Source organism: Pristiophorus japonicus, unplaced genomic scaffold (genome assembly GCF_044704955.1).
Source record: "Pristiophorus japonicus isolate sPriJap1 unplaced genomic scaffold, sPriJap1.hap1 HAP1_SCAFFOLD_272, whole genome shotgun sequence".
Taxonomy (NCBI): domain Eukaryota; kingdom Metazoa; phylum Chordata; class Chondrichthyes; family Pristiophoridae; genus Pristiophorus; species Pristiophorus japonicus.
Window position 1 is genome coordinate 321752 of NW_027252472.1, and position 25526 is coordinate 347277.

Consider the following 25526-nt stretch of genomic DNA (forward strand, 5'->3'; position numbering starts at 1 on the left):
GTCTGCCCAATCTCTCCTCATAGAACAATCCCCCCCATCCCAGGAATCAGTCTGGTGAACCTTCGCTGCACTCCCTCTATGGCAAGTATATCCTTCCTTAGGTAAGGAGACCAGTACTGTGCACAATACTCCAGGTGTGGTCTCACTAGGGCCCGGTATAATCGCAGTAAGACGTCTTTACTCTGACTCAAATCCTCCTGTAATAAAGGCCACCATACCATTTGTAAACAACACCAAATTTGGGGGAGGTGTAGTTCATAGAGGACGACTAACAAGTGACAAGACATTAATATATATGGCGCCTTTCACGACCACTGGACGTCCCAAAGCGCTTTACAGCCAATTAAGTATTTTAGGAGTGTAGTCACTGTTGTAATGTGGGACACGCGGCAGCCAATTTGCGCACAGCAAGCTTCCACACACAGCGATGTGATAATGACCCGGATCATCTGTTTTAGTGATGTTGGTTGAGGGATAAATATTGGCCCCAGGACACCGGGGAGAACTCCCCCTACTCTTCTTCCAAATAGTGGCCCTGGGATCTTTTACATCCGCCCGAGGGGGCAGACGGGGCTCAGTTTAACGTCTCATCCAAAAGACGGCACCTCCGACAGTGCGGTGCTCCCTCAGTACTGCCCCTCCGACAGCACAGTGCGACGCTCCCTCAGTACTGCCCCTCCAACAGTGCGGCGTTCCCTCAGTACTGCCCCGCCGACAGTGCGGCACTCCCTCAGTACTGCCCCTCCGACAGCGCAGTACGGGGCTCCCTCAGTACTGCCCCTCCGACAGTGCTATTTTCTGTTTCTATGTTTCCCTGGAGCACTGTGCACAGTTCTGGTCTCCATATACCTGGGTTAGACCACACTGGGAGCACCGTGCACAGTTCTGGTCTCCATATACCTGGGTTAGACCACACTTGGAGCACCGTGCACAGTTCTGGTCTCCATATACCTGGGTTAGACCACACTGGGAGCACCGTGCACAGTCCTGGTCTCCATATACCTGGGTTAGACCACACTGGGAGCACCGTGTACAGTTCTGGTCTCCATATACCTGGGTTAGACCACACTGGGAGCACCGTGCACAGTTCTGGCCTCCATATACCTGGGTTAGACCACACTGGGAGCTCCGTGCACAGTTCTGGTCTCCGTATACCTGGGTCTGACCACACTGGGAGCACTGTGCACAGTTCTGGTCTCCATATACCTGGGTTAGACCACACTGGGAGCACTGTGCACAGTTCTGGTCTCCATATACCTGGGTTAGACCTCACGGAGCACTGTGCACAGTTCTGGTCTCCGTATACCTGGGTTAGATCACACTGGGAGCACTGTGTACAGTTCTGGTCTCCATATACCTGGGTTAGACCACACTGGGAGCACTGTGCACAGTTCTGGTCTCCATATACCTGGGTTAGACCACACTGGGAGCACTGTGCACAGTTCTGGTCTCCATATACCTGGGTTAGACCACACTGGGAGCACTGTGCACAGTTCTGGTCTCCATATATCTGGGTTAGACCTCACGGAGCACTGTGCACAGTTCTGGTCTCCATATACCTGGGTTAGACTTCACGGAGCACTGTGCACAGTTCTGGTCACCATATACCTGGGTTAGACCACACTGGGAGCACCGTGCACAGTTCTGGTCTCCATATACCTGGGTTAGACCACACTGGGAGCACCGTGCACAGTTCTGGTCACCATGTGGTCTAACCCAGGTATATGGGATCTTCAAGATTATGCAAGGTTTCGATGGAGTGGATAGAGAGAGAATGTTGTGGGGGAAGAGCATAACTTAGAGGACATCAATATAAGACAGTCACGAATAAACCCAATGGGGAATTCAGGTGAAACTTCTTTACCCAGAGAGCGGCGAGAAGGGAATAGAGGGTTGAGCCGACAGATTTAGGTGAAGAATGGAGCATAAACGCCGGCATGGACTGGTTGGGGGTGAATGTCCCGTTTCTGTGCTGTATATCCCGTGTAAATCCTTTTTAAGACCTGGCCTGGCATTATGTCTATACCGAGAGCCATTTGTCAGTCTGTCAATCTGTCGTTGGGCGAGGGCAAAGCACAGCCTTTACCATGCATTTCATCTGTGACGGACGGCCACAGAGCTGGCAGTCTATCAACTCAGGGTAACGGACTAAACTTCAGCACCTCCACGGTAAACATAGAAAAATAGGAGCCTGCACCGCCATTTAATACGATCATGGCTGATCCTTTATCTCAACACCATATTCCCGCTTTCTCTCCATACCCTTTGATGCCTTTTGGTGGCAAAAACAGGAAGGCAGAATATTATCTGAATGGTGACAGATCAGGAAAAGGGGAGGTGCAACGAGACCTGGGTGTCATGGTACATCAGTCATTGAAAGTTGGCATGCAGGTACAGCAGGCGGTGAAGAAGGCAAATGGTATGTTGGCCTTCATAGCGAGAGGATTTGAGTATAGGAGCAGGGAGGTCTTACTACAGTTGTACAGGGCCTTGGTGAGGCCACACCTGGAATATTGTGTTCAGTTTTGGTCTCCTAATCTGAGGAAGGACATTCTTGCTATTGAGGGAGTGCAGCGAAGGTTCACCAGACTGATTCCCGGGATGGCAGGACTGACATATGAAGAAAGACTGGATCGACTGGGCTTATATTCACTGGAATTTAGAAGAATGAAAGGGGATCTCATAGAAACATATAAAATTCTGACGGGACTGGACAGGTTAGATGCAGGAAGAATGTTCCCGATGTTGGGGAAGTCCAGAACCAGGGGACACAGTCTAAGGATAAGGGGTAAGTCATTTAGGACCGAGATGAGGAGAAACTTCTTCACCCAGAGAGTGGTGAACCTGTGGAATTCTCTACCACAGAAAGTTGTTGGGGGCCAGTTTGTTGGATATATTCAAAAGGGAGTTAGATGTGGCCCTTACGGCTAAAGGGATCAGGGGGTATGGAGAGAAGGCAGGAGTGGGGTACTGAGGGAATGGTCAGCCATGATCATATTGAATGGTGGTGCAGGCTCGAAGGGCCCAATGGCCTGCTCCTGCACCTATTTTCTATGTTTTCTGTCTAGAAACCTATCTATTTCCGTCTTAAATATATTCAGTGACCTGGCCCCCACAGCCTTCTGTGGTAGTGAATTCCACAGGTTCACCTCCCTCTGAGTGAGAACATTTCTCCTCATCTCGGTCCTAAATTTCCTCCCCCGTATCCCGAGACTGTGACCCCTTGTTCTAGACTTCCCAGCCCCGGGAAACATCCTCCCCGCGTCCAGTCTGTCCAACCCCGTCAGAATTTTATACCTTTCAATGAGATCCCCCGCTCAATCTTCTAAACTCCAGTGAATACAGGCCCAGTCGACCAAATCTCTCCTCATACGACAATCCTGCCCTCCCAGGAATCAGTCTGGTGAACCTTCGCTGCACTCCCTCTGTGGCAAGTATATCCTTCCTCAGGGAAGGAGACCCAAACTGCTCACAATACTCCAGGTGTGGCCTCACCAAGGCCCTGTATAACTGTAGCAAGACTTCCCTGCTTTTATACTCCATCCCCTTTGCAATAAAGGCCAAGATACCATTGACCTTCCTGATCACTTGCTGTACCTGCATACTAACGGTTTGCTTTATCTCCTGATCGGCCTCCCACATTCTACCCTCCGTAAACTAGAGGCGATCCAAAACTCGGCTGCCCCCCCCCACCTCCGTGTCCGAACTCACCCATCACCCCCTGTGCTCACTGTCCCCGTGTCCTAACTCACACCCAGTCCCACTCACCCATCACCCCCTGTGCCCCGTGTCCTAACTCACACCCAGTCCCACTCACCCATCACCCCCTGTGCTCACTGACCCCGTGTCCTAACTCACACCCAGTCCCACTCACCCATCACCCCCTGTGCTCACTGTCCCCGTGTCCTAACTCACACCCAGTCCCACTCACCCATCACCCCCTGTGCTCACTGACCCCGTGTCCTAACTCACACCCAGTCCCACTCACCCATCACCCCCTGTGCTCACTGACCCCGTGTCCTAACTCACACCCAGTCCCACTCACCCATCACCCCCTGTGCTCACTGTCCCCGTGTCCTAACTCACACCCAGTCCCACTCACCCATCACCCCCTGTGCTCACTGACCCCGTGTCCTAACTCACACCCAGTCCCACTCACCCATCACCCCCTGTGCCCCGTGTCCTAACTCACACCCAGTCCCACTCACCCATCACCCCCTGTGCTCACTGACCCCGTGTCCTAACTCACACCCAGTCCCACTCACCCATCACCCCCTGTGCTCACTGACCCCGTGTCCTAAATCGCACCGAGTCCCACTCACCCATCACCCCCTGTGCTCACTGACCCCGTGTCCTAACTCACACCCAGTCCCACTCACCCATCACCCCCTGTGCTCACTGCCCCGTGTCCTAACTCACACCCAGTCCCACTCACCCATCACCCCCTGTGCTCACTGACCCCGTGTCCTAACTCACACCCAGTCCCACTCACCCATCACCCCCTGTGTTCACTGACCCCGTGTCCTAAATCGCACCGAGTCCCACTCACCCATCACCCCCTGTGCTCACTGCCCCCGTGTCCTAACTCACACCCAGTCCCACTCACCCATCACCCCCTGTGCTCACTGACCCGTGTCCTAACTCACACCGAGTCCCACTCACCCATCACCCCCTGTGCTCACTGACCCCGTGTCCTAACTCGCGCCGAGTTCCGCTCACCCATCACCCCCTGTGCTCGCTGACCTACATTGGCTCCCGGTTAAGCAACGCCTCGATTTCAAAATTGTCATCCTTGTTTACAAATCCCTCCATGGCCCCTCACCCCCCTCCCTATCTCTGTAACCTCCTCCAGCCCCTACAATTCTCATCCTCTTGTTCAAATCCCTCCCTCGCCCCCCTCCCTATCTCTGGAACCTCTTCCAGCCCCTACAATTCTCATCAGAAAAAGCAGGAGTGGGCCATTCGGCCCCGTGGAGCCCTGCTCCACCATTTAATACCATCATGGCTGATCCGATCATGGACCCAGCTCCACTTCCCTGCCCGCCCACTTATCGGTTAAGGAACTGTCTATCTCTGTCTTAAATATATTCAATGTCCCGGCTTCCACAGCTCTCTGAGGCAGCGAGTTCCACAGATTTACAACCCTCCGAGAGAAGAAATTCCTCCTCATCTCAGTTTTAAATGGGCGGCCCCTTATTCTAAGACCATGCCCCCTAGTTCTAGTCTCCCCCATCAGTGGGAACATCCTCTCTGCATCCACCTTGTCGAGCCCCCTCATAATCTGATACGTTTCGATAAGATCACCTCTCATTCTTCTGAATTCCAATGCGTAGAGGCCCAACCTGCTCAACCTCTCCTCATAAGTTAACCCCCTCATCTCCGGAATCAACCGAGTGATCCTTCTCTGAACTGCCTCCAAAGCAAAGTATATCCTTTGGTAAATACGGAGAGTAAAACTGCACGCAGTACTCCAGGTGTGGCCTCACCAATACCCTGTGTAACTGGAGCAAGACTTCCCTGCTTTTATACTCCATCCCCTTTGCAATAAAGACCAAGATACCATTGGCCTTCCTGATCACTTGCTGTACCTGCATACTATCCTTTTGTGTTTCATGTACAAGTACCCCCAGGTCCCGCTGTACTGCAGCACTTTGTAATCTTTCTCCAGTTAAATAATAACTTGCTCTTTGATTCTTTCTGCCAAAGTGCATGACCTCACACTTTCCCACATTATACTCCATCTGACAAATTTTTGCCCACTCACTGAGCCTGTCTGTGTCCTTTTGCAGATTTTTTGTGTCCTCCTCACACATTGCTTTTCCTCCCATCTTTATATCGTCAGCAAACTTGTCTACGTTACACTCAGTCCCTTCTTCCAAGTTGTTAATATCGATTGTAAATAGTTGGGGTCCCAGCACTGATCCCTGCGGCACCCCACTAGTTACTGATTGCCAACCCGAGAATGAACCATTTATCCCCACTCTCTGTTCTCTGTTAGTTAGCCAATCCTCTATCCACGCTAATATATTACCCCCAACCCCGTGAACTTTTATCTTGTGCAGTAAACTTTGTAAACACCTTGACAAATGCCTTCTGGAAACCCAAATACACCACATCCACTGGTTCGCCCTTATCCACCCTGTTCCTTACATCGTCAAAGAACTCCAGCAAATTTGTCAAACATGACTTCCCTTCATGCTGACTCTGCCTGACCCAATTTTGCTTTTCCAAATGTCCTGCTATTGCTTCTTTAATAATGGACTCCAACATTTTCCCAACCACAGATGTCAGGCTAACTGGTCTCGAGTTTCCTGCTTTTTGTCTGCCTCCTTTTTTAAATAGGGGCGTTACATTTGCAGTTTTCCAATCTGCTGGGACCTCCCCAGAATCCAGGGAAATTTGGTTAATTGCAACCAATGCATCCACAATCCCTGCCGCTAATTCTCTTAAGACCCGAGGATGCAAGCCATCAGGTCCAGGGGATTTATCTGCCTTTAGTCCCATTATCTTACTGAGTACCACCTCCTTAGTGATTGTGATTGTGTTAAGTTCCTCTCCTCCTGTAGCCCCTTGACTGTCCACTGTTGGGATATTGTTAGTGTCCTCTACCATAAAGCCTGATACAAAATATTTGTTCAGGGTTTCTGCATTTCCCTGTTCCCCATCACTGATTCCCCGGTCTCGGCCTCTAAGGGACCAATATTTACTTTAGCCGCTCTTTTCCTTTTTATATACCTGTAGAAACTCTTGCTATCTGTTTTATATTTTGTGCTAGTTTACTTTCATAATCTATCTTCCCTTTCTTCATAAGTGTTTGAGTCAGTCATTGCTGGCGTTTAAAAGTTTCCCAATCTTCTGCCCTCTCACTAGTTTTAGTCACTTTGTACGCCCTTGTTTTTAATTGGATACCGTCCTTTATTTCTTTAGTTAGCCACGGACGGCTATCTTTTCTCTTGCACCCTTTCCTTCTCACTGCAATATATTTTAAATGGCGGAGCAGGCTCAAGGGGCTGAATGGGCCTCCTCCTGTTCCTGTGCAACAGGCTCGAAGGGCTGAATGGGCCTCCTGTTCCTGTGTAACAGGCTCGAGGGGCTGAATGGGCCTCCTCCTGTTCCTGTGCAACAGGCTCGAGGGGCTGAATGGGCCTCCTGTCCCTGTGTAACGGGCTCGAGGGGCTGAATGGGCCTCCTCCTGTTCCTGTGTAACAGACTCGAGGGGCTGAATGGGCCTCCTGTTCCTGTGTAACAGGCTCGAAGGGCTGAATGGGCCTCCTGTTCCTGTGCAACAGGCTCGAGGGACTGAATGGGCCTCCTGTTCCTGTGCAACAGGCTCGAGGGACTGAATGGGCCTCCTGTTCCTGTGTAACAGACTCGAGGGGCTGAATGGGCCTCCTGTTCCTGTGTAACAGGCTCGAGGGGCTGAATGGGCCTCCTCCTGTTCCTGTGTAACAGGCTCGAGGGGCTGAATGGGCCTTCTGTTCCTGTGTAACAGGCTCGAGGGGCTGAATGGGCCTCCTCCTGTTCCTGTGTAACAGGCTCGAGGGGCTGAATGGGCCTCCTCCTGTTCCTGTGTAACAGGCTCGAGGGGCTGAATGGGCCTCCTGTTCCTGTGTAACAGGCTCGAGGGGCTGAATGGGCCTCCTGTCCATGTGTAACAGGCTCGAGGGGCTGAATGGGCCTCCTGTTCCTGTTTCTGATGTCCTTACGTCCCGCCCCGCTCACCTGAACGGCCTCTCTCCGGTGTGAGTCCTCTGGTGGTCGGACAGCTTGGAGGACTGAGCAAAACCCTTGCCGCAAACGTCGCACTTGAAGGGCTTGTGTACGGGGCGCGAGCACTGGTGCACCAGGAAGGAGGAAAGGCGTTGGAAGGTCTTGTGACAGACACTGCATTGGCAGGGCTTGTCCTCGCCCAGTGGGCAGTGATGGTTGAAGAAGTCGGCCGACTGGCTGAAGGTCTCCTTGCAGACGGAGCACTGGAAGAGGCGGCCCTGGGTGTGCGAGCGGCGATGGGCCCTTAGCTCCGAGGAGGTCAGGAAGGTGCGCTGGCAGACCAGGCACTGAAAGGGGGAGGAGGGGGCTGTGCGGGGCGGGCTCCGTTGGCCGTGCGCCTCCAGCAGGTGACGCTCCAGCTCCCGGGCGTCGGCAAAGACCTGTCGGCACACGGCACAAACCGGGGGCTTCTCCTCCGCCTCCGCGGCCTCCTCTTCCTCTGCGGGCACCGCGACGTCGTGGCTGTTGGTGATCCGTTCCGGAGGCACGAGAGGCTCAGCCTCCCCCTCGTTGTACATCGCAGCCTCCCGCAGCTCCGGGACATTCATCTCGTTTTCCCTCTCCTCCTCTTTGCTGCAAAATTAAAAGGAAATACGTCAAGAGACATCATCTTAGCAACGATACTAGGCCCCATTCAGCCCCTCGAGCCTGTTACACAGGAACAGGAGGCCCATTCAGCCCTTCGAGCCTGTTACACAGGAACAGGAGGCCCATTCAGTCCCTCGAGCCTGTTACACAGGAACAGGAGGCCTATTCAGCCCCTCGAGCCTGTTACACAGGAACAGGAGGCCTATTCAGCCCCTCGAGCCTGTTACACAGGAACAGGAGGCCCATTCAGCCCCTCGAGCCTGTTACACAGGAACAGGAGGCCCATTCAGTCCCTCGAGCCTGTTACACAGGAACAGGAGGAGGCCCATTCAGCCCCTCGAGCCTGTTACACAGGAACAGGAGGCCCATTCAGCCCCTCGAGCCTGTTACACAGGAACAGGAGGCCCATTCAGCTTAGAGATAGGGAAGGGGGGGGCGAGGGAGGGATTGGAACAGGAGAATGAGAATTGTAGGGGCTGGAGGAGGTTACAGATATAGGGAGGGCGTGAGGGAGCCATACGCAGCCATAAATGCAGTCCCATCACAATTATAAGTGCAACCCCTCCACTAATGCAACCACCCCCCACAAACACCGCCCCTCCACTAATGCAACAACCACCTCCGCCAATGCAGCCATAAATGCAGCCCCATTACAATCATAAATGCAACCACTTCACAAATATAAATGCAGCCCCCCCCAACAATGCAGACCCTCCACAACTACAAATGCAACCCCTCCACAACTGTAACTATAAATGCAACCCCTCCACCAATGCAGCCCCTCCACCAATGCAGCCATAAAGCAGCGCCATCACAATCGTAAATGCAACCATTCCACAACTACAAATGCAGCCCCTCCACAAATGCAACGATAAATACAGCGTCTCCACAAATGCAACCCCTCTGCAAACGCCGCCCCTCCACAAATGCAACAAACCCCTCCACAAATGCAGCCATAAATGCAGCCCCATCACAATCATAAATGCAACCCCTCCATATAAATGCAGCCCCCACAAACAATGCAGACCCCCCCCCACAACTACAACCCCTTCACAAATGCAACTATAAATGCAACCCCATGCACTAATGCAACCCTTTCACAACTATAAATGCAACCCTTTCACAACTATAAATGCAACCCTTTCACAACTATAAATGCAGCCCCTCCTCCAATGCAGCCATAAATGCAGCCCCATCACAACTATAAATGCAGCCCCTCCACTAATGCAGCCCCCAAACAATGCATCCCCTCCATAACTATAAATGCAACCCCTGCACAACTACCAATGCAGCCCCTGCACAACTACCAATGCAGCCCCTCCGCCAACGCAACCATAAATCCCATCACAATTATAAATGCAACCCCTCTACAACCATAAATTCAACCCCTCCACTAATGTAATTATAAATGCAATCCCCCCGAACAATGCAGCCCCCCCCGACAAACACCGGCCCTCCACAAACACAGCTCCTCTGCCAATGCAGCCATAAATGCAGCCTCATCACAATCGTAAATGCAACCACTCCACAACTATAAATGCAGCCCCACTAATGCTGCCCCCCCAAACAATGCAGACCCTCCAAAACTACAAAAGCAACCCCTCCACAACTATAAATACAACCCCATCACAAACGCAACCCCTCTACAACTATAAATACAACTCCTCCACAACTATAAATACAACCCCTCCACAACGATAAACGCTGCCCCTCCACAACTATAAATACAATCCCTCCACAAACGCAACACCCTTCAGTAATGCAGCCCCTTCCACCAGCACTGATGCAGCCCCTCCAGTAATGCAACCTCCTCCAGTAATGCAACACCCTCCAGTAATGCAGCCCCTCCACTAATGCAACCTCCTCCAGTAATGCAACACACTCCAGTAATGCAGCCCCTCCAGTAATGCAGCCCCTCCAGTAATGCAACCTCCTCCAGTAATGCACCACCTCCAGTAATGCAACACCCTCCACTAATGCAGCCCCTCCACTAATGCAGCCCCTCCACTAATGCAACCTCCTCCAGTAATGCAACCTCCTCCAGTAATGCAACCTCCTCCAGTAATGCAACCTCCTCCAGTAATGCAACCTCCTCCAGTAATGCAACCTCCTCCAGTAATGCAGCCCCTCCACTAATGCAACCCCCTCCACTAATGCAACCCCCTCCAGCAGCCCTGATGCAGCCTCCAGTGGATGCATGAACCCCCCCCCAGGCGGTGTGGGGACAAAGGGCGGGCTGGGGGCCCAGGGATGAGGGTGTGGAAGATACTCACAGTGCTGGGGCCTCCATGGTGCTGGAGGTGCGAGGTGTGTGGGGGGGCCCAGGGACCCAAGGACCCCAGGGATACACACTCACTCACCCTCCCTCCCTCTGCCTCCTCTCCCTCTCCCTCTCCCTCCTCCTCCTCCCTCAATGGCCGGCCGCCGCCTCCTGGGCCCGTGCTCCAGCAGCTTCCCAGGGTGCAGCACCGCGCACGCGCAATGCAGCCCCCGCCGCAGGCCCAGACCGCTTTCCCGCGCGCGGTGCAGCCTGGGGCGGCGCGGCCGCCATTGAGACCCGGGGGGAGGGGGCGGGGCTTCCGGTTAATTCCCTCTGAGGGCCTCCTGGAGTCTCTCACTCCCTCCCTACTCCCTTTCACTTACGCTGAGGGGCTCCTGGAGCCCCTCACATTCTCCCCACTCACTCTCACTCCCTCCTGAGCCCCTCACTGCCTCCCCTCACAATCTCCTCACTCACTCTCACTCCCTCTGAGGACCTCCTATAGCCCCTCACACTCCATCTTACAGTCTCCTGGAATCTCTCACTGTCTCCCCACTCACTCTCACTCCCTCCCTCAGAGCCTCCTGCAATCTCTCACACTCTCCCCACAGCCTCTTACACCATCTTACCCCATCTCACAGCTTCCTGGAGCCTCTCGCTCTCTCCCCACAGACTCTCACAGCATCTTAAACCACCTCAAAGTCTCCCCACAGCATCTTACAACCTCTTAGTCTCCCAACAGCTTCGCAGTCTCCCCACAATATCGAACTACAATTATGCATCATCATAGGCAGTCCCTCGGAATCGGGGAAGACTCGCTCCCACTCTAACACGAGTTCTCGGGTGGCTGAACAGCCCAATACAGGAACCACAGACCCTGTCAGGTGGGACAGACAGTGGTTGAGGGAAGGGGAGGGTGGGACTGGTTTGCTGGACGCTCCTTCCGCTGCCTGCGCTTGCTTTCTGCGTGCTTGCAATTGGCGACGAGGCTCGAGGTGCTCAGCGCCCTCCCGGATGCACTTCCTCCCCTCAGGACGGACTGGTCTTTGGGCCAGGGACTCCCAGGTGTCGGTGGGGATGTTGCACTTTATCAGGGAGGCTTTGAGGGTGGTCCCTGTAACGTTTCCTCTGCCCACCTTTGGCTCGCTTGCCCGTGAAGGAGTTCAGAGTAGAGCGCTTGCTTTGGGAGTCTCGTGTCTGGGGGGCGTGCGGACAATGTGGCCCTGTCCAGCGGAGCTGGTCGAGTGTGGTCAGTGCTTCGATGCTGGGGATGTTGACCTGATCGAGGACTCTAACGTTGGTGTGTCTGTCCTCCCAGGACAGATGCACCAACGTTAGCGTCCTCGACCAGGATCTTGCAGAGGCAGCGTTGGTGGTATTTCTCCAGTGACTTGAGGTGTCTATCGTGAGTTCCTAAAGCCTCCCAGAGCCTTGGTAGCCTTTGGCAGCGTCTTAGACTCCCAGAGCCACTCTCAGCCTCCCAGAAAAAAATAGGAGGAGTAGGCCATACGGGCCCTCGAGCCTGCTCCGTCATTCAACACGATCATGGCTGATTTGATCATGGACTCAGCTCCACTTCCCTGCCCCTTCCCATAACCCTTTACTCCCTTATCGCTCAAAATTCTGTCTATCTCCGCCTTAAATATATTCAATGACCCGGCTTCCACAGCTCTCTGGGGCAGAGAATTCCACAGATTTACAACCCTCAGAGAAGAAATTCCTCCTCATCTCCATCTTAAATGGGCGGCCCCTTATTCTAAGACCATGCCCCCTAGTTCTAGTCTCCCCCATCAGTGGGAACATCCTCTCTGCATCCACCTTGTCGAGCCCCCCTCATAATCTGATACGTTTCCATAAGATCACCTCTCATTCTTCTGAACTCCAATGAGTAGAGGCCCAACCTCCTCAACCTTTCCTCATAAGTCAACCCCCTCATCCCCAGAATCAACCGAGTGAACCTTCTCTGAACTGCCTCCAAAGCAAAGTGTGTCCTTTCGTAAATACGGAGAGCAAAACTGTGCACGCAGTACTCCAGGTGTGGCCTCACCAATACCCTGTGTAACTGGAGCAAGACTTCCCTGCTTTTATACTCCATCCCCTTTGCAATAAAGGCCAAGATACTATTGGCCCTTCCTGATGACTTGTTGTACATGCAGACTAACCTTTTGTGTTTCATGCATAACAAGCCCCACCCACAGATTCCCAGAACCTTGGCAGCCTCTCACAGCCCCTAAAGCCTATTACAGCCACCTCGGCCCCCTCCACTATTTGGAAGAGCAGCAGGGGGAGTTCTCCCCGGTGTCCTGGGGCCAATATTCATCCCTCAATCAACATCACTAAAAAACACATGATCCGGGTCATTATCACATTACTGTGTGTGGGAGCTTGCTGTGCGCAAATTGGCTGTCGCGTTTCCCACATTACAACAGTGATTACACTCCCAAAAGTACTTCATTGGCTGTGAGGTGCTTTGAGATGTCCGGTGGTCCCGAAAGGCGCTATATAAATGCAAGTCTTTCTTTTTTCCACACCCTCCCTGCTAATTCCCAACACTGTAACCCAATTGCATTTTAAGTTCACTTGTAGAGTCTCCTTTTAATTTTGTTAAGTTACAGTTTTTACCACTTGTGCGCCTTAATGCTTAACTTCCAATAAGCAACTGCCCTGATTTAAGGTGGTTCAATACTGCCACAGGTCTTCAGAGACACGTTCCCGACATCACAACAGCGACTGGACTTCACAAATACCTCCCCGAAGCGTCTGCAACATAAGAAATAGGAGCAGGAGTGGGCCTTACGGCACCTCGAGCCTGCTCCGCCATTTAATAAGATCATGGCTGATCCGATCATGGGCCCAGCTCCACTTCCCTGCCCGCCCCCTTATCGGTTAAGAAACTGTCTATCTCTGTGTTAAATATATTCAATGACCCAGCCTCACAGCTCTCTGAGGCAGCGAGTTCCACAGATTTACAACCCTCAGAGAAGAAATTCCTCCTCATCTCAGTTTTAAATGGGCGGCCCCTTATTCTAAGACCATGCCCCCTAGTTCTAGTCTATCCCATCATAGAAACATAGAAAATAAGTGCAGGAGCAGGCCATTCGGACCTTCGAGCCTGCACCACCATACAATATGATCATGGAACTTCAGTACCCCACTCCTGCCTTCTCTCCATACCCCCTGATCCCTTTAGCCATAAGGGCCACATCCAACTCCCTTTTGAATATATCCAATGAACTGGCCCCCAACAACTTTTTGTGGTAGAGAATTCCACAGGTTCACAATTCTCTGGGTGAAGAAGTTTCTCCTCATCTCGGTCCTAAATGGCTTACCCCTTATCCTTAGACTGTGACCCCTGGTTCTGGACTTCCCCAACATCGGGAACATTCTTCCTGCATCTAACCTGTCCAATCACGTCAGAATTTTATATGTTTCTATGAGATCCCCTCTCATTCTTCGAAATTCCAGTGAATATAAGCCCAGTCGATCCAGTCTTTCTTCATATGTCAGTCCAGCCATCCCGGGAATCAGTCTGGTGAACCTTCGCTGCACTCCCTCAATAGCAAGAATGTCCTTCCTCAGATTAGGAGACCAAAACTGAACACAATATTCCAGGTGTGGTCTCACCAAGGCTCTGTACAACTGCAGTAAGACCTCCCTGCTCCTATACTCAAATCCTCTCGCTATGAAGGCCAACATACCATTTGCCTTCTTCACCGCCTGCCGTACCTGCATGGCAATTTTCAATGACTGATGTACCATGACACCCAGGTCTCGTCAGTGAAAACATCCTCTCTGCATCCACCTTGTCGAGCCCCCTCTTAATCTTATACGTTTCGATAAGATCACCTCTCATTCTTCTGAATTCCAATGAGTAGAGGCCCAACCTACTCAACTTTTCCTCATAAGTCAACCCCCTCATCTCCGGAATCAACCGAGTGAACCTTCTCTGAACTGCCTCCAAAGCAAGTATATCCTTTCGTAAATACGGAGAGCAAAACTGCACGCAGTACTCCAGGTGTGGCCTCATCAAGGCCCTGTATAACTGGAGCAAGACTTCCCTGCTTTTATACTCCATCCCCCTTTGCAATAAAGGCCAAGCTGTGCTATACGTTTCAGTGGAGGCTGGATAAACACATGAGGGAGAAGGGGAGAAGGATATGGTGATGAGGGGAGAAGAGGAGGGGTGGGTGGAGGCTCGCCTCGAGTATAAACACCAGCCAGTTTCTGTTCTGTAACATTTTGTGTAAAAGAAAGAACGATGTGCGTTAATATAGATCCTCTCACCACCTCTGAACGTCTCAAAATGTTTTACAGTCAATGAAGTACTTTTGGAGTGTGGTCACTGTTGTAATGTGGGAAATGCAGCAGCCAATTTGCGCACAGCAAGCTCCCACACACTGTAATGTGATAATGACTCAGATCATCTCTTTTAGTGATTTTGGTTGAGGGATAAATATTGGCCCCAGGACACTGGGGAGAACTCCCCCTGCTGTTCTTCCAAATAGTGGCCCTGGGATCTTTTACGTCCACCTGAGAGGGAAGACTGGGCCTCCGTTTAACGTCTCATCCGAAAGATGGCACCTCCGACAGCGCGGCACTCCCTCAGTACTGCCCCTGCGACAGTGCAGTACGGCTCTCCCTCAGTACTGCCCCTCCGACAGTACAGCGCTCCCTCAGTACCGCCCCTCCGACAGTGCAGTACGGCTCTCCCTCAGTACTGCCCCTCCGACAGTACGGCACTCCCTCAGTACCACCCTTCCGACAGTACGGCGCTCCCTCAGTACCGCCCCTCCGACAGCGCAGTACGGCACTCCCTCAGTACCGCCCCTCCGACAGCACAGTACGGCGCTCCCTCAGTACTGCCCCTCCGACAGTACGGCACTCCCTCAGTACCGCCCCTCCGACAGTGCAGTACGGCTCTCCCTCAGTACTGCCCCTCCGACAGTACGGCGCTCCCTCAGTACCGCCCCTCCGACAGCGCAGTACGGCTCTCCCTCAGTACTGCCCCTCCGACAGTACGGCACTCCCTCAGTACCGCCCCTCCGACAGCACAGTACGGCGCTCCCTCAGTACCGCCCCTCCGACAGCGCAGTACGGCGCTCCCTCAGTACTGGCCCCGGGGAGTGTGTGCCTGGATTATGGGGCTCCAGTTCTCGAGTGGCACTCGAACGCACAACTTCCTGGCCCTCGGGAGAGAGACTCTGAGCTATGCTTACATTTACGGTACAGTTATATCCAGGGAGGGAGATATTTATCCTGGACAATATTTATCGCTCAACCAACATTATATTTAAAACAAAGGTCATTATCACATCGCTGTGCGCAAGTTGGCCGCCGTGTTCCCCACATTACAACAGTGACTGCAGCCCCAAAAAACAAAGTACCTTATTGGCTGTAAAGCGTTTTGGGACGTCCGGAGGCTGCGATAAGTCTCTATATAAATGCAATTTCTTTCTTTAAATCTTTCGTTCTCTCCTTTTAAAGGAGGCAACAACCTATTTAATATATTTTGCCTTTTTTCTCAAATTCCCAACCCCCCAAAAAAAGACATCATCAGTTTCCAGGCCCCAAAAATATTCATGTTAACAATTCCTGCTACCTCATTTGCTTCCTGCTTCCGGTCTGTGAATTGCACTTCCTGCTTCCGGTCTGAGTATTTTACTTCCTATTTCCGGTCTGTGAATTTCACGTCCTGCTTCCGGTTGAGGGGGTGCACTTCCTGCTGTCCCACAATGCAACTCGCCCTGAGGTCAAGGGTCCTGAGGCCAGTAGGTGGGGCCAGAGTGGGGGTGGGGGTGGGTGAGTGGAGCCTCTCTGCGCCTGCGCTGACTTGCTGTTGCCGAGATAGAGCCTTTTCCCAGCCGCCGGGCAGTCTGGGGCGGGCTGGCCGCCATTACTGCTGTCTGAGACATACAGCTTCCAAAACAAGGCAAGTTGGGCCAGATCCCCTCCAGTGACAGAGAATTAATGTTGCACAGCCCATGGCTGGGCCCCCAATTCAATTTACACTCCAACTACAGGCAGATTAACCTCATCCCCAGGTGGGAAAACAGACACATTCATAGTTCTGCAGCACCTCAGGGCACTCTGCAGCCAAAGAAGCATCTTATTCCCAGTGTAATCACAATTTTTATTCATATATCAGCTTTAACGTAGTGAAACGTCCCAAGCCACTTTGCGGGAGTGTCTACAGAGCGTCCTCCTCTGTTTCAGATGCCCCCAAAAGTTCGTCACCATCCTGCGCCTGCTCCACGACGACATGTAGGCCATGATCCTTACCGACGGATTCATCACAGACCCAATTTATGTCCGGACCGGGGTCAAACAGGGCTGTGTCATCGCCCCAACCCTCCTCTCGATCTTCCTCGCCGCCGTGCTCCACCCCACAGTCGACAAGCTCCCCGCTGGAGTGGAACTAAATACAGAACCAGAGGGAAGCTGTTTAACCTTCGCCGTGTCCAGGCCAGGTCCCAGACCACCCCAACCTCTGTCATCGAGCTACCGTACGCGAAAACGCCTACGTCTGCGCACACACAGAGACTGCACTCCAGGACATAGTCGACCTATTTACCGAGGCGTACGAAAGCATAGGCCTTACGCTAAACATCAGTAAGACAAAGGTCCTCCACCAGCCTGTCCTCACCGTACAGCACTGCCCCCCAGTCATCAAGATCCACGGCATGGCCCTGGATAACGTGGACCATTTCCCAAACCTCGGGACCTCCTATCAACAAGAGCAGGCATTGACGACAAGATCCAACACCGCCTCCAGTGCGCCAGTGCAGCCTTCGGCCACCTGAGGAAAAGAGTGTTTGAAGACTAGGACCTCAAATCTACCACCGAGCTCATGGTCTACAGGGCTGTAGTGATACCCGCCCTCCTGTATGGCTCAGAGACATGGACCATGTACAGTAGACACCTCAAGTCGCTGGAGAAATACCACCAACGCTGTCTCCGCAAAATCCTGCAAATCCCCTGGGAGGACAGGCGCACCAACGTTGGCGTCCTCGACCAGGCCAACATCCCCAACATCCCCAGCATCGAAGCACTGACCACACTCGACCAGCTCCGCTGGGCGAGTCACATTGTCCGCATGTCCCCCCCAGACCCGAGACTCCCAAAGCAAGCGCTCTACTCAGAACTCCTTCACGGCAAGTGAGCCAAAGGTGGGCAGAGGAAACGTTACAGGGACCACCCTTAAAGCCTCCCTGATAAAGTGCAACATCACCACCGACACCTGGGAGTCCCTGACCCAAAGACCAGACCGTCCTAAGTGGAGGAAGTGCATCCGGGAGGGCGCTGAGCCCCTCGAGTCTCATCGCCGGGAGCAAGCGGAAGCCAAGCGCAAACGGTGGAAGCAGCGCACGACAAACCCAGCACCCCACTCACCCATCCCTCCAACCAACATCTGCCCCACCTGTGACAGGGACTGTAGGTCCCGCATTGGACTGTTCAGTCACCTGAGAACTCGCGTTAGTGTGGGAGCAAGTCTTCCTTGACTCTGAGGGACTGCCTAAGAAGAAGAAGGAGAAGAAGATATCCGATATAATCCCAGGATCTTGTGGAGACAGCGATGGTGATATTTCTACAGTGCTTTGAGGTGCCTGCTGTACATAGTCCATGTCTCTGAAGCATATAGGAGGGCGGTTATCACTACTGCTGTGTAGACCTTGAGCTTGGTGCTGGGTTTGAGGTCCTGGTCTTCAAACACGCTCTTCCTCAGGTGGCCGAAGGCTGTGCTGGCGCCCTGAAGGTGGTGTTGGACCTCATCGTCGATGTCTGCCCTTGTTGATAGTAGGCTCACGAGGTAAGGAAAATGGTCCACGTTGTCCAAGGCCTTGTCGTGGAGCTTGATAATTGGGGGGGGGGCAGTACTATCTGGTGGTGGCAGGTCGGTCGCGAACCTTTGTCTTACGGATGTTTAGTGTAAGACCCATACTCTCGTATGCTTCAGTCACGATTTGGAGTTCGACCCCCGAGTGTGCGCAGACGCAATCATCGTCTGCGTACTGTAGTTCGATGACAGAGGATGGGACGACCTGGGATCTGGCGTGGAGGCAGCAGACGTTGAACAGATTCCCGTTTGTCCTGTAATTTAGTTACACTCCAGCGGGGAGCTTACTGAGGGTGAGATGGAGCATTGCACCAAGGAAAACCGAGAAGAGCGCTGGTGCGATGACACAGCCCTGCTCGACCCCGGTCCATACATGTACTGGCTCTGTGGTGGACCCGTCGGCTTGCATGTCATCATGAAACAGGCGGAGGATGGTGACAAACTTTTGAGGACAGCTGAATTTGAGGAGGACACACCACAATTCCCTCGGAGTTGACAGAGTCGAATACCTCTGTGAGGTCAAAGAAGGCCATGTACAGAGGTTGGTGCTGCTCCCTGCTTTTTTCTTCAATTTCACGCGCGGTGAAGATCACGTCCACTGTGCCCCTAAGTGGGCGGAATCCGCATTGCGACTCTGGGAGGAGCTCTTCAGCCACTGGGAGAAGGAGTCTTCTTGCGATGACTTTCCCCATGGCAGACAGCAGGGAAACTCCTCTGTAATTACCACAATCGGACTGGTCACCTTTCTTGGAGATGCTCACAATTACAGCGTCCCCTGGCATGCTCTCCTCCTTCTAAATAAGAGAGATGAGTTCATGGATTTGCGCCAGTAGTACTTCTCCGCCGTGCTTTAGTGCTTCGGCAAGGATTCCATCTGCTCCTGAGGCCGTGTTGTTCTTCAGTTGTCGGATGGCCTTTTCAACCTCGTGCCGGGCTGGGGTAGTGCTGAGGGGGTGACGGGTAGCATGCTGTGGGATGGAGTCAAGGACACTCACGTCGAAGACATAGAAACATAGAAAATAGGTGCAGGAGCAGGCCATTGGGCCCTTCGAGCCTGCCCCACCATTCAATATGATCATGGCTGATCATTCCCTCAGTACCCCACTCCTGCCTTCTCTCCATACCCCCTGATCCCTTTAGCCGTAAGGGCCACATCTAACTCCCTTCTGAATATATCCAACGAACTGGCCCCCAACAACTTTCTGTGGTAGAGAATTCCACAGGTTCACAATTCTCTGAGTGAAGAAGTTTCTCCTCATCTCGGTCCTAAATGGCTTACCCCTTATCCTTAGACTGTGAGCCCTGGTTCTGGACTTCCCCAACATCGGGAACATTCTTCCTGCATCTAACCTGTCCAGTCCCATCAGAATTTTATATGTTTCTATGAGATCCCCTCTCATTCTTCTAAACTCCAGTGAATATAAGCCCAGTCGATCCAGTCTTTCTTCATATGTCAGTCCTGCCATCCCGGGAATCAGTCTGGTGAACCTTCGCTGCACTCCCTCAATAGCAAGAATGTCCTTCCTCAGATTAGGAGACCAAAACTGAACACAATATTCCAGGTGTGGTCTCACCAAGGCCCTGTACAACTGCAGTAAGACCTCCCTGCTCCTATACTCAAATCTCCTTGCTATGAAGGCCAACATACCATTTGCCTTCTTCACTACCTGCTGTACCTGCATGCCAACCTTCAATGACTGATGAATCATGACACCCAGATCTCGCTGCACCTCCCCTTTTCCTAATCTGTCGCCATTCAGATAATATTCTGCCTTCGTGTTTTTGCCCCCAAAGTGGATAACCTCACATTTATCCACATTATACTGCATCTGCCATGTATTTGCCCACTCGGACAACCTGTCCAAGTCACCCTGCAGCCTCTTAGCGTCCTCCTCACAGCTCACACTGCCATCTGCAAGCTTAGTGTCATCTGCAAACTTGGAGATATTACACTCAATTCCATCAATCATATCATTAATGTATATTGTAACACCAAAGGGCAAAAAACGTTAGTGGGAGTTGTGTACAGACCTCCAAACAGTAGTAGTGATGTTGGGGAGGGCATCAAACAGGAAATTAGGGGTGCATGCAATAAGGGTGCAGCAGTTATAATGGATGACTTTAATATGCACATAGATTGGGCTAGCCAAACTGGAAGCAATACGGTGGAGGAGGATTTCCTGGAGTGCATAAGGGATAGTTTTCTAGACCAATATGTCGAGGAACCAACTAGGGGGGAGGCCATCTTAGACTGGGCATAGTGTAATGAGAGAGGATTAATTAGCAATCTCATTGTGCGAGGCCCCTTGGGGAAGAGTGACCATAATATGGTGGAATTCTGCATTAGGATGGAGAATGAAACAGTTAATTCAGAGACCATGGTCCAGAACTTAAAGAAGGGTAACTTTGAAGGTATGAGGCGTGAATTGGCTAAGATAGATTGGCTAATGATACTGAAGGGGTTGACTATGGATGGGCAATGGCAGACATTTAGAGACCGCATGGATGAACTACAACAATTGTACATTCCTGTCTGGCGTAAAAATAAAAAAGGGAAGGTGGATCAACCGTGGCTATCTAGGGAAATCAGGGATAGTATTAAAGCCAAGGAAGTAGCATACAAATTGGCCAGAAATAGCAGCGAACCCGGAGACTGGGAGAAATTTAGATATCAGCAGAGGAGGACAAAGGGTTTGATTAGGGCAGGGAAAATGGAGTACGAGAAGAAGCTTGCAGGGAACATTAAGGCGGATTGCAAAAGTTTCTAAAGATATGTAAAGAGAAAAAGGTTAGTAAAGACAAACGTAGGTCCCCTGCAGTCAGAATCAGGGGAAATCATAACGGGGAACAAAGAAATGGCAGACCAATTGAACAAGTACTTTGGTTCGGTATTCACTAAGGAGGACACTAACAACCTTCCGGATACAAGAGGAGTCAGAGGGTCTAGTAAGGAGGAGGAACTGAGGGAAATCCTTATTAGTCGGGAAATTGTGTTGGGGAAATTGATGGGATTGAAGGCCGATAAATCCCCAAGGCATGATGGACTGCATCCCAGAGTACTTAAGGAGGTGGCCTTGGAAATAGCGGATGCATTGACAGTCATTTTCCAACATTCCATTGACTCTGGATCAGTTCCTATCGAGTGGAGGGTAGCCAATGTAACCTCACTTTTTAAAAAAGGAGGGAGAGAGAAAACAGGGAATTATAGACCGGTCAGCCTGACATCAGTAGTGGGTAAAATGATGGAATCAATTATTAAGGATGTCATAGCAGCGCATTTGGAAAGAGGTGACATGATAGGTCCAAGTCAGCATGGATTTGTGAAAGGGAAATCATGCTTGACAAATCTTCTAGAATTTTTTGAGGATGTTTCCAGTAGAGTGGACAAGGGAGAACCAGTTGATGTGGTATATTTGGACTTTCAGAAGGCTTTCGACAAGGTCCCACACAAGAGATTAATGTGCAAAGTTAAAGCACATGGGATTGGGGGTAGTGTGCTGACATGGATTGAGAACTGGTTGTCAGACAGGAAGCAAAGAGTAGGAGTAAATGGGTACTTTTCAGAATGGCAGGCAGTGACTAGTGGGGTACCGCAAGGTTCTGTGCTGGGGCCCCAGCTGTTTACACTGTACATTAATGATTTAGACGAGGGGATTAAATGTAGTATCTCCAAATTTGCGGATGACACTAAGTTACGTGGCAGTGTGAGCTGCGAGGAGGATGCTATGAGGCTGCAGAGCGACTTGGATAGGTTAGGTGAGTGGGCAAATGCATGGCAGATGAAGTATAATGTGGATAAATGTGAGGTTATCCACTTTGGTGGTAAAAACAGAGAGACAGACTATTATCTGAATGGTGACAGATTAGGAAAAGGGGAGGTGCAACGAGACCTGGGTGTCATGGTACATCAGTCATTGAAGGTTGGCATGCAGGTACAGCAGGCGGTTAAGAAAGCAAATGGCATGTTGGCCTTCATAGCGAGGGGATTTGAGTACAGTGGCAGGGAGGTGTTGCTATAGTTGTACAGGGCATTGGTGAGGCCACACCTGGAGTATTGTGTACAGTTTTGGTCTCCTAACCTGAGGAAGGACATTCTTGCTATTGAGGGAGTGCAGCGAAGGTTCACCAGACTGATTCCCGGGATGGCGGGACTGACCTATCAAGAAAGACTGGATCAACTGGGCTTGTATTCACTGGAGTTCAGAAGAATGAGAGGGGACCTCATAGAAACGTTTAAAATTCTGATGGGTTTAGACAGGTTAGATGCAAATAGATGTTAACAAATATGATGTGATTGGGATTACGGAGACGTGGCTCCAGGATGATCAGGGCTGGGAACTCAACATCCAGGGGTATTCAACATTCAGGAAGGATAGAATAAAAGGAAAAGGAGGTGGGGTAGCATTGCTGGTTAAAGAGGAGATTCATGCAATAGTTAGGAAAGACATTAGCTTGGATGATGTGGAATCTATATGGGTAGAGCTGCAGAACACTAAAGGGCAAAAAACGTTAGTGGGAGTTGTGTTCAGACCTCCAAACAGTAGTAGTGATGTTCGGGAGGGCATCAAACAGGAAATTAGAAGTGCATGCAATAAAGGTGCAGCAGTTATAATGGGTGACTTTAATATGCACATAGATTGGGCTAACCAAACTGGAAGCAATACGGTGGAGGAGGATTTCCTGGAGTGCATAAGGGATGGTTTTCTAGACCAATATGTTGAGGAACCAACTAGGGGGGAGGCCATCTTAGACTGGGTGTTGTGTAATGAGAGAGGATTAATTAGCAATCTCATTGTGCGAGGCCCCTTGGGGAAGAGTGACCATAATATGGTGGAATTCTGCATTAGGATGGAGAATGAAACAGTTAATTCAGAGACCATGGTCCAGAACTTAAAGAAGGGTAACTTTGAAGGTATGAGGCGTGAATTGGCTAAGATAGATTGGCGAATGATACTTAAGGGGTTGACTGTGGATGGGCAATGGCAGACACTTAGAGACCACATGGATGAATTACAACAATTGTACATTCCTGTCTGGCGTAAAAATAAAAAAGGGAAGGTGGCTCAACCGTGGTTATCTAGGGAAATCAGGGATAGTATTAAAGCCAAGGAAGTAGCATACAAATTGGCCAGAAATAGCAGCGAACCTGGGGACTGGGAGAAATTTAGAACTCAGCAGAGGAGGACAAAGGGTTTGATTAGGGCAGGGAAAATGGAGTACGAGAAGAAGCTTGCAGGGAACATTAAGGCGGATTGCAAAAGTTTCTATAGGTATGTAAAGAGAAAAAGGTTAGTAAAGACAAACGTAGGTTCCCTGCAGTCAGAATCAGGGGAAGTCATAACGGGGAACAAAGAAATGGCGGACCAATTGAACAAGTACTTTGGTTCAGTATTCACTAAGGAGGACACAAACAACCTTCCGGATATAAAAGGGGTCGGAGGGTCTAGTAAGGAGGAGGAACTGAGGGAAATCCTTATTAGTCGGGAAATTGTGTTGGGGAAATTGATGGGATTGAAGGCCGATAAATCCCAGGGCCTGATGGACTGCATCCCAGAGTACTTAAGGAGGTGGCCTTGGAAATAGCGAATGCATTGACAGTCATTTTCCAACATTCCATTGACTCTGGATCAGTTCCTATCGAGTGGAGGGTAGCCAATGTAACCCCACTTTTTAAAAAAGGAGGGAGAGAGAAAGCAGGGAATTATAGACCGGTCAGCCTGACCTCAGTAGTGGGTAAAATGATGGAATCCATTATTAAGGATGTCATAGCAGCGCATTTGGAAAATGGTGACATGATAGGTCCAAGTCAGCATGGATTTGTGAAAGGGAAATCATGCTTGACAAATCTTCTGGAATTTTTTGAGGATGTTTCCAGTAAAGTGGACAAAGGAGAACCAGTTGATGTGGTATATTTGGACTTTCAGAAGGCTTTCGACAAGGTCCCACACAGGAGATTAATGTGCAAAGTTAGAGCACATGGGATTGGGGGTAGTGTGCTGACGTGGATTGAGAACTGGTTGTCAGACAGGAAGCAAAGAGTAGGAGTAAATGGGTACTTTTCAGAATGGCAGGTGGTGACTAGTGGGGTACCGCAAGGTTCTGTGCTGGGGCCCCAGCTGTTTACACTGTACATTAGTGATTTAGACGAGGGGATTAAATGTAGTATCTCCAAATTTGCGGATGACACTAAGTTGGGTGGCAGTGTGAGCTGCGAGGAGGATGCTATGAGGTTGCAGAGTGACTTGGATAGGTTAGGTGAGTGGGCAAATACATGGCAGATGCAGTATAATGTGGATAAATGTGAGGTTATCCACTTTGGTGGTAAAAACAGAGAGACAGACTATTATCTGAATGGTGACAGATTAGGAAAAGGGGAGGTGCAACGAGACCTGGGTGTCATGGTACATCAGTCACTGAAGGTTGGCATGCAGGTACAGCAGGCGGTTAAGAAAGCAAATGGCATGTTGGCCTTCATAGCGAGGGGATTTGAGTACAGGGGCAGGGAGGTGTTGCTACAGTTGTACAGGGCCTTGGTGAGGCCACACCTGGAGTATTGTGTACAGTTTTGGTCTCCTAACTTGAGGAATGACATTCTTGCTCTTGAGGGAGTGCAGCGAAGATTCACCAGACTGATTCCCGGGATGGTGGAACTGACCTATCAAGAAAGACTGGATCAACTGGGCTTGTATTCACTGGAGTTCAGAAGAGTGAGAGGGGACCTCATAGAAATGTTTAAAATTCTGCCGGGTTTGGACAGGTTGGATGCAGGAAGAATGTTCCCAATGTTGGGGAAGTCCAGAACCAGGGGTCACAGTCTAAGGATAAGGGGTAAGCCATTTAGGACCGAGATGAGGAGAAACTTCTTCACCCAGAGAGTGGTGAACCTGTGGAATTCTCTACCACAGAAAGTTGTTGAGGCCAATTCACTAAATATATTCAAAAAAGAGTTAGATGTAGTCCTTACTACTAAGGGGATCAAGGGGTATGGTGAGAAAGCAGGAATGGGGTACTGAAGTTGCATGTTCAGCCATGAACTCATTGAATGGCGGTGCAGGCCAGAAGGGCTGAATGGCC

The 25526-nt window shown here is 51.0% G+C and overlaps 1 protein-coding gene across 4 annotated transcripts in view; it reads right to left on the bottom strand.

The window, feature by feature from the left end:
• Nucleotides 1-25526, bottom strand: part of LOC139247556 (zinc finger protein 91-like) — a 100879-nt gene that overhangs the window by 21162 nt on the left and 54191 nt on the right. The window contains exons 1-2 of one of the 4 annotated variants that reach the window (XM_070871665.1): nucleotides 10632-10721; nucleotides 8172-8343 (exon numbers count right to left, since the gene is read on the bottom strand). In XM_070871665.1, the coding sequence (XP_070727766.1) occupies nucleotides 8172-8314 (143 nt within the window). In that variant the 5' untranslated portion in view covers nucleotides 8315-8343; nucleotides 10632-10721. Of the gene's footprint in view, nucleotides 1-7722; nucleotides 8344-10631; nucleotides 10722-25526 lie in introns of those variants that run through there. The other 3 variants (XM_070871663.1, XM_070871662.1, XM_070871664.1) reach the window with 3 other exon arrangements.